Raw genomic sequence first — 9074 nt, 5'->3', positions numbered from 1 at the left:
AGGATCTGCTGCAAATGAAGTCATGGTTGAGAATCTGCCCTGGACTGTTAATAGAATAGCCAGAACTGGGGGAGCCTGGGTGGCTCAGTTGTGTAAGCAATCGATTATTTCAGCACAGGTCTCGATCTAGGGTTGTGACACAGCTGGGCTTGGACCTTACTTAAAAAACAAAAAAAGAAGAAAAGTAAAGAAAAGAAAGAATAGCCTGATCCACTGCTAAGGCCATTAGAGCTCAATGGTCTCTAGATTCCCTTGCCTGAGTTGTATACGACAACAGAAGGGATTTGGATTAGCAGGGACTCCCCTGCTAAGATCTGGATTACAAATGATCATATTTATTATTGTTCTTATGTGTTCCTTTTTAATTATAATTACCTTACTGATGCTTTGTAGGTCACCCTGTTGTTTGACCACCCAAGATGTCAAAATTATGGACACAGGGAGGCTTAAAATGATCAACAACAGCTATCCATTTGCAACCTCTGAAGATAAGTCAATTACCAACTTCATGGACTTTTTTTTAAAAATATTTTTAATGTTTTATTTATTTCTAGGAGAGAGAGAGAGACAGCGTGAGCAGGGGAGGGTCAGAGATTGAGGGAGTGACAGACTCTGAAACAGGCTCCAGGCTCTGAGCTGGCAGCACAGAGCCTGACGCGGGGCTTGAACCCACGAATCGTGAGATCATGACCCAAGCGAAAGTTGGACGCTTAATCGACTAAGCCACCCAGGCGCCCCAACTTCATGGACTTCTAAGATGAGGACAATGCCTAAGACTTGCTTCCTGAAAATCTCTTTGTTGCTGTGACTATAGGCTCTCAGTGACATTCATTATAACATTTCATTTTCCCTCCTGTGGGGCATGACCTTCTAGGAATGAACCTTCCTAAATAAGTGGACCACACATGATACAATGGTTGATCATTAATGATTTCCAAGGAAAGATCTTGGTCAAAAGGAAAATATGAAAAGAAAAAACGAAATGGAGTCACTGCTGTGGGGAAAAATGGAGTCAGGAGGCCATTAGGTGAAGCGGGGCTTATGGAAGTCCACCTCTGCAGGGAACATGAACTTTAAATATAATTCACTGCCAAACTGCAATATCTTGGCTTCCTGCAATCCCAGAAAGCAAGTCGGAAATTCAACAAAAATTAGACTGTTTTAGCCAATCATAACTTTGCAAAACATTTTACGTAAGTCTTCTTGGAATCTCCCCCCCTCCCCCGTCCATTAAAGACTCTCTGCTTTTTCCTCTCAGTGGAGCACTATTCGGTTTTCTTCCCAAATCTAAATCTCCCAAACTGCAATTCCTAAGACCGCAAAACTATTTGCAGCCTCGTAGCAAATTTTGCTTGACACATATCAGACACAGGCTCACTTAATTTAATTCTGGAGTTACAGGATACAGGGTTTAAACGGTTCTCTTTTCATATCTCTCACGGTTTGCTCTCGACACAACCGGGAATGGGGTTCCAAATAAAAGGTTTTCGGGGCTCTACTGCGACTTCCAGCTCTCTTCTCGAACAGGCTTCCTAGTGGGAAACTTCGGCCCTACGGACGGAAGTGGGTGCAGGGATGCAGTGGTAGAAATCTCCAGGAAGTAGGGTGGGGAGCGCTACAAAGAATGCATATTTAAGTTGTTAGCCCAGCCTCGGGCGATTGAATCTGGGTGTGTCGCTAAGGAGTTGGAGGCCGGCCTGCGTGTTCGGCTGCTATTGGCTGGGGACTCGGGGCCGGGATATAAGCCAGCAGCGAGTAACAGCACTCACTGTGTGCGCGCACCCCGCAAGGGCAACACTTCGCAGGGCGGCGCAGCTCAGCCGACCGGATCCGAGTGCAGAAGGGCGGACTCCTCGAGAGGCCGGCGGTGGCACCATGGAGAACGGGTGAGACGAGCACCAGGCCCGGGGAACCCGGGAGGTCCCTGGGACAGGGAATGGCTGTCAGTGAGACCTGGAAGCCCGGCACCTGGGCCCCGGAGGGAGCCAGGAGAGAGAGCGAGTGCTCTGCAGCTGTAGAGACGCCGCCTGGCGGGGGGAGCCTGTGTCGCGGCTGGGCGGCCGAGCATGAGGCGGCGAGCCACGGCCGGGGTGCACGCTGGAATCGGGTAGCGGTGGCGCTCCCGGAGCAGGAAGGGGACACGTGTGGTTCCGTGTACTTATTTGTGCGTGTGCGCACTCACTGAAGTGCACGTTGTAGGGGAGGCGTATTCCCTGTCTCCCAGCCACCCCAATCGGCAGCCGGGGAGAGGTCAACCCGCTCTGTGCTTTTCACTCCCCTTTGAGGAGTCTAAGTAAAGCTGCAACGTTCTTTTGGTGTCGGTATCTGGAGTTCCTCTTTCAGAGGAGAGATATCTGAAATTCCTCTCAGCACCTCTTTTCCCTCCAGTTTGGAGATCCAATTAAAGTAAGTTGGGCACAGGGCGCCTGGCTGGCTGAGTTCTCTGAGTATGTGACTCTTGATCTCAGAGTCGTGAGTTCAAGCCTCACATTGGTTGCAAGAAAAAAAAATTTTTTTTATTTACACAAAATATTTTAATGTTTATTTTTGAGAGAGACTCGGCGTGAGCTGGGGAGGGGCAGAGAGAAGAGGGAGGGAGACACAGAATCCCAAGCAAGCTCCAGGCTCTGAGCTGTCAGCACAGAGCCCAAGGCAGGGCTGGAACTCAAGTACTGCGAGATCCTGACCTGAGCTGAAGTCCCACACTTGACCGACTGAGTCAACCAGGCGGCCCTAAAAGACAAATTTTAAATAAGTTGGGGGATGAAGTCTCCAAGGAGAGAAGGAAATCCTTAATTGAACAAGTCCTATAAGCAGTTGCTACATATGCTAGGTGGCCAGGGCTCCCTACTTCTTTCATTTCTTTTGCACCTCTTGGGGATGCTCTTTGATTAACTTTTTACCATTTCATTGCTTCTCTCTCCAGCATCCTGTAGTTCCAGCTTCCCTGTCCCCACCCCTGTCCCTCACCCAGCTACTTCCCTGAGGGTAGCCTGTTGTAGAGTCATCTGGTTTCAAAGGTTCTAGTTTTGAAGAGAAGGCTTTCCTTTGGAGGCTTGGTTAGCTGTGTTCAGCTCTGTCACACCTCAGTTCCACTTGTCCCTCCTTCAACTTTTGATTTTTCCAGATGGGTGTTTGAGAATTGGACTGGAGTTGTGAGGAGTTCTGGGTTGGTTCTTGGGGATGTATGGGTATAGTTAATTGTATGTGGTTGGGATGTGTGGGTATGGTAAGCACATGTGGTTAGGTCTCTGAACAGCAAAGAGACCTCTGGGTGAAGAGATTGGAGATAGGAGAGGGCAGGGAGGAAGAATCAAGTGCTTTGGACTCTAACCCTGACAGTGGAGTCTAAGGTCTTTGGAACTTCCTGATAAATTTTTAATTTTCAAACTGTATATATAAGACGGGGGGGGGGGGGTCAAGATAGGTGCGACCAATTACCTTCCTTTCTTTTATCTGAGGAAGGAATTTGAAACATATTTATTTGCTTAGAAAGATAGAATTGAGACCAGAACCCAAGTTGAGTTCTGCCTTCCTCTAGACCAGACGGAACTAAACCTGGTTTTTGAATCAGAATTATTTAGGACACTTGTTTAAAAAAAAAAAAATACAGATGCCAAGGATACTCCCCGGAATTATGGATCTCTAGGGGTGGGCTGAGAATTTGTATTTTCAACCAGATGCTAAAACAGTTCTGTTTTAGTCACTGACATCCAAAGTTGTGGACTCCTTCTGCTTTTTGGGGCTTGATTAGTCACTGGTCTTGAACTCCTCTTTGCAGTTCACTTGACAGGGATCTGTACTGGTCTGGGTATCCCAGATACAGGAATCTGGGAGAACCTACTGGCACATAGATTTCTACCATGGAGTGTTCCTATTGCCTTTTTTTTTTGTCAACCAATAAGAGTGTCTGAAGGAGGAATTGGAGGGCAAAAGTCCAAAAGGAAATTGAGTTTATCCCTGCCCAGCACTTCTAGAAGCCCTCTTCACTGAAGGTCATTTAGTCTATGATGCCCTTGGAATGGGAGCAAAACATAACCTCGATTTTCTTTTTTCCCTAGATTTACGTATGAAGATTATCAGAATACCGCAAAGTGGCTTCTGTGCCACACCAAGCACCGACCTCAAGTAGCAGTGATCTGTGGTTCTGGGCTAGGAGATCTCGCCAATAAATTAACTGAGGCCCAGAGCTTTGACTACAGTGAGATACCAAACTTTTCCCAAAGTACAGGTACTGGCAAAGAGGAGTGAGGGTCTGGACTGAGGGATAGTAATGGGATTCTGATGAGAAGGCTGTGCTTTTACCAGGCCTGCACCTGACTATCCTGTATAGCATTTGACTAAAGACAACCTGTTTAAGAGAGGGAAAAGAGACCACTAAGAATCAGAATGACTTTAGATGGAACCTCCCCCAGTAGAAATTTCATAATAGGAGGGACATAGTGTGTGGCAATGGTAGCATATGAGGATCTATTTCTAGGCTGTAATGATTCCGAGCGCCTTGAAGCTCTGTAGCACCTCACGTGCACTCTCTTCCCCCATCCACACCATGGTCACCCACCACCTGCACACATCCGTCCCATTTCTTTCAGTCTGCATGTTAAATGGACAAAGTAGTGCCTGTAACTTCCTGGGACAAAGTCAAGTGACCCCTGTCCTGTGTCGTCCTGCCAGGTACAACCTCCCCAGCTCTAGCTCGTGTCCCAGGATAAGGCACTCGCTGGTGCACACCAACAAATGAACACAGTGGCCGTTTGAAGGGGGGAAAAAGCAATGTTCCCTGTGCCCCATGGAGCAATGACAGATCTGAGGGTAGCTTTCCAGCATCCTGATAACAACCAGAAAACTATAAGTCTGTGGTTTAGAAAAGGGCCAGGCATAGGGTATACCTGGCTGGCCCAGTGGGTAGAGCATGCAATTCTTGGTCTCAGGTGGTCGAGTTTGAGTCTCATGTTGGCGGTAGCCTTTACTGTAAAAAAAAAAAAAGCGGGGGGGGGCATGCCTTAAACTTCATGAGTAAGAAAAAGAATAATTCAGGGTAACACCGGAATCCTCACAGCTAATGTAAGATGAATTTTTGGGCAAGTAAAGGTTACCCCCAAAGTGACCCACCTACTTTGTGAGATGCTTGAGAATCACGATCTGTCCATCCCCTTTTAACACTGAAAAAGTAGACCGGTATGAAAGAAAAATGAGGTGGAGAAGGTGATTGTTTCCTATAAGTGATAACTTGGATTAACCCTGAGGGTTTATGGGTGTATGGTGGGCAATTCCCGGAGTGGCTCTGCACTGCCCTTCACTACTCTCTACTTCCCTTCACTATTCTCCAAGTTGGTTGAGTCTTTTTTTTTTTTTTAAATAACTTTAAAATGTTTATTATTTTTGAGAGAAAGACAAAGCACAAGCAGAGAGAGGGAGACAGGATCCCAAGCAGGCTGCAGGCTCTGAGCTGTCAGCACCGAGTCCTATGTGGGGCTTGAACTCACAAACTGAGATCATGTGCTGAGCCAAATTTGGGCACTTATCTAACTGAGCCTCCCAGTTTCCCCCTTGTTTTTTTTTTTTTTTTTTTAAGTTACGTATTTTGAGAGAGAGAACAGGGGTGGGGGTGGGGTTGTGTAGAGAATGGGAGAGAGACTCCTAAGCAGGTTCTGCTGCCCTGTCAGCAAGGAGCCTGACTCAGGGCTGGATCCCAGGACCAATGAGATCATGACCTGTGCTGAAATCAAGAGACACCTAACAACAGACTGAGCCACCCAGGTCCCCCTGTCACTGCTCTCCACCCCTCCCATGTTGGCAGAATCTTTTATATTTACACTGACATTTTCTACTAATGGCTCATGAAACTTGTTAGGTTAACAACCATAGCCAGTTCTTTGGGAAAAAAAGGGATTAGGGGGACCAAGTAAAATAAGGACAAAGGTAGTTTATTTTGTTTACTTATTAATTCCAAGATAACTAACTTCCCATGATTTATCTATTAATTTTAAAAATGTCTACCTTCCTTCCGCTTTTCCCCAGAGAGTTAAGACTTTGCACAGATATTTTTCAAACCCTTAGGAGCAAGATTAGAAGACCAAAGCAGGGAGGTGGGGTGGGGGTTGGGTAAAGAAACATTAAAAAGGAGGGCAAAGAGCAAGGTTTTCTATGGGAAATAGCAATGACATTGGTCCTACCTGCCACTCCTCCCTCCCACTGAGAAGGGCACTGCACTAAATGATTAGTGAATTAATTTTTAAACTTTATCAGCCTATTTTTTATACTCAGGTTTTCCTAACCCTGTCACCTCTGCTCTATTACTGGTATTTTTTTTTTTTTTAAATAACCCTTGTCTCTGACTATCCCTGAACACTTCTTCTTGATTTTGGTCCTTCTCTCGACCACCCATTCCCTAGGGGATAGGTTACCTGCCTCCATTAGAGGAGAAATGCCAGATATGAGAAATGGTAATAATGGTTATTATGTCTGTGTGGGGAGCTTTTGCTTAATTATACCCTCTCAAATTGAGCACCATGAGTTGGCTTGTACTAGATGCTCCAGGGAATTGTGTTGTATGAAAACATCATCCCGTTCTTTTTCTTTTCTGTTTTGTACACAGTGCCAGGCCACGCCGGTCGACTGGTGTTTGGGTTCCTGAATGGCAGAGCCTGTGTGATGATGCAGGGCAGGTTCCACATGTATGAAGGCTACCCACTCTCAAAGGTAAATCAGAGGCATAAGCCCAGTTGGATCCAGTGGGAAGAGGGAGAGAGTTCTTGGCTCACTTGATGATTTAGCTACCTGGGCTAGGATGACTTGGTCTCCTCCTTTCTCTTTCATGGTGTGTATCATGCATATACGTGTGGGTGGGTTGGTAAAATATTAAAGAACACTTTCTGATCTTTTATGTTTTGTTTGTAAGGTGACATTCCCGGTGAGGGTTTTCTCCCTTCTGGGTGTGGACACCCTAGTGGTCACCAATGCAGCTGGAGGACTCAATCCCAAGTTTGAGGTTGGAGATATCATGCTGATCCGCGACCACATCAACCTTCCTGGTTTCTCTGGTTTTAACCCTCTCATCGGGCCCAATGAGGAAAGGTATGTATCTTACGCTTCTTCTTTTTTTTTTTTAATAGTTGGGTACAATTTAAGAACCTGTCTGGGAGTCAGAACTCATGATGTTCCAATAATCTGAGACTCCAACCTGTGCCCTAGGTTTGGACTTCGTTTCCCTGCCATGTCTGATGCCTATGACCGGGATATGAGGCAGAAGGCTTACAGTGTCTGGAAACAAATGGGGGAGCAGAGAGAGCTGCAGGAAGGCACCTATGTGATGTTGGCAGGCCCCTCCTTTGAGACTGTGGCAGAGTGTCGGCTGCTGCAGAAGCTGGGGGCCGATGCTGTTGGTGAGAAGGGGAACTCGGGCTGGAGGCTTGACCTGGGAGGGGTCTGGTAAAATAGGGATGGAAAGGTATAAGACTGTAGACCTAGATTGTAAATTGGGAGAGGATCTGACTTAAGGAAGATTGAGTTTAACTGACTTTAAGGTGTTGAGGTTTGGTATGTTATAACATTAACTGTCCCTACCCAGCATCTAGGGCTTTAATGGCTATAATGCTAATGACCCATCCATGATTTGATGGGTTTTTTTCTTTAAATGTTTTTATTTATTTCTGAGAGAGAGAGAGAGAGAGAGACAGTATGAGTAGGGGAGGGTCAGAGAGAGAGGGAGATACAGAATCTGAAACAGGCTCCAGGCTCTGAGCTGGCTGTCAGCACAGAGCCCAACACAGGACTCGAACCCACGAACCGTGAGATCATGACCTGAGCCAAAGTTGGAAGTTCAACTGACTGAGCCGCCCAGGTGCCCCATGATTTGATGTTTCTAAGGATTGTTCTAAAAAATAGGTACCTCTGGCTGGAAGATGGAACCATATCGTTAGAACTGACGTCAAAATGACCAAAACAGATATAGAAATAAAGCATTGCAATGGTATTCCTTACAAGAAATGTGTAAGGGCGTGTGAGGCCCCACTCTTTTAAGCAATACAGATCATCCTAAGCTAGACAAAAAATAAGTATTTCTTTGTATGTTTTTGTTTTTCTTTTTTGAAATGTTAGATTGTCAATGAGGTAATCAATGGGGATGAGGGCAGAGAGTATAGAAGACTCATTTGAGGACCCTGACAGTTGTTTTCTCTCTCATCAGGCATGAGCACAGTACCAGAAGTTATAGTTGCAAGGCACTGTGGACTTCGAGTCTTTGGCTTCTCCCTCATCACTAACAAAGTCATCCTGGATTATGAAACCAAGGAGAAGGCCACTCATGAGGAAGTAATAGAGTCTGGGAAGAATGCTGCAAAGAAACTGGAACAGTTTGTCTCTACTCTTATGGCCAGTATTCCACTGCCTGGCAAAGGCAATTAACCAGCTCTGGAGAGGTCTGGCCTCTTCCTAATGGGATCCAAGTAGTAACTAAGTACTTTGGCTCCTTGCTGGGGTCATGTGCCTCTGCCCTTAAGTAATAGGAGAAAGGAGTGGAAGATTTCACCATTTCTTCCACCAGACCCTTCTGTGCTGGCTCCTCTTTTGCTTGGTTCTCCAAATAGTTTTTAGCCCTATTCTTCCCCAAGAGCTAGAGCCCAAGCCCTACCACACAGCCGTATATATGCCTTGGCTGTGATTTGGACTGTGCGAACTTGCGGCCCATTACCTACTGCTGTCTCTTTGAGATAAGATGATTTCACATTCCTGAAGACTTCAGTCTGGCTCACACAAGGGTCAGCTCGCCCAGTCTAATACCGCTTGTATTTTAATACGATTCATATTTTGAGAATAAAAAAGATGAAATCATTTCTTCACGTCTTGTGCATTTTGGGATAAGGCTTAGAGCACAGGCCAAGTTTGGCATGAAAGACTGAGATCGCATGTCCAGCGTGACTATCTGCTTCTGAGACGAGCCTCTAAGAACTGAGATGAGGTGGTGTGTGAGTGCAGGAAAGGCAAGGATGAAAGATACAGATGTTAGAAATGAAGAAGGAAGAGCTAACACCTGGCACAAGATGGCAGCTTTTCTCAGTTCAGTCTTGCCCCTG

General features: G+C 46.0%; 1 protein-coding gene and 1 non-coding gene across 2 annotated transcripts; both read left to right on the top strand.

Annotated features, from left to right (window-relative positions):
• The first annotated feature begins 1762 nt into the window (after nucleotides 1–1762).
• On the top strand, nucleotides 1763–8834 carry LOC120240483 (purine nucleoside phosphorylase). The gene is made up of 6 exons (XM_039245232.1): nucleotides 1763–1886; nucleotides 4062–4231; nucleotides 6599–6702; nucleotides 6902–7077; nucleotides 7195–7385; nucleotides 8189–8834. The coding sequence occupies exons 1-6, from the start codon at nucleotides 1876–1878 to the stop codon at nucleotides 8404–8406; spliced, it is 870 nt and encodes a 289-aa protein (XP_039101163.1). The 5' UTR covers nucleotides 1763–1875; the 3' UTR covers nucleotides 8407–8834.
• Nucleotides 4999–5149, top strand: LOC120240519. Its single transcript, XR_005530646.1, has one exon. It is a non-coding gene; the product is annotated as a U12 minor spliceosomal RNA (small nuclear RNA).
• Nucleotides 8835–9074: the final 240 nt, after the last annotated feature.

The sequence above is a fragment of the Hyaena hyaena genome, unplaced genomic scaffold (genome assembly GCF_003009895.1).
Source record: "Hyaena hyaena isolate Hyena2069 unplaced genomic scaffold, ASM300989v1 scaffold_256, whole genome shotgun sequence".
Taxonomy (NCBI): domain Eukaryota; kingdom Metazoa; phylum Chordata; class Mammalia; order Carnivora; family Hyaenidae; genus Hyaena; species Hyaena hyaena.
This window is presented reverse-complemented; position numbering and strand designations above follow the sequence as displayed.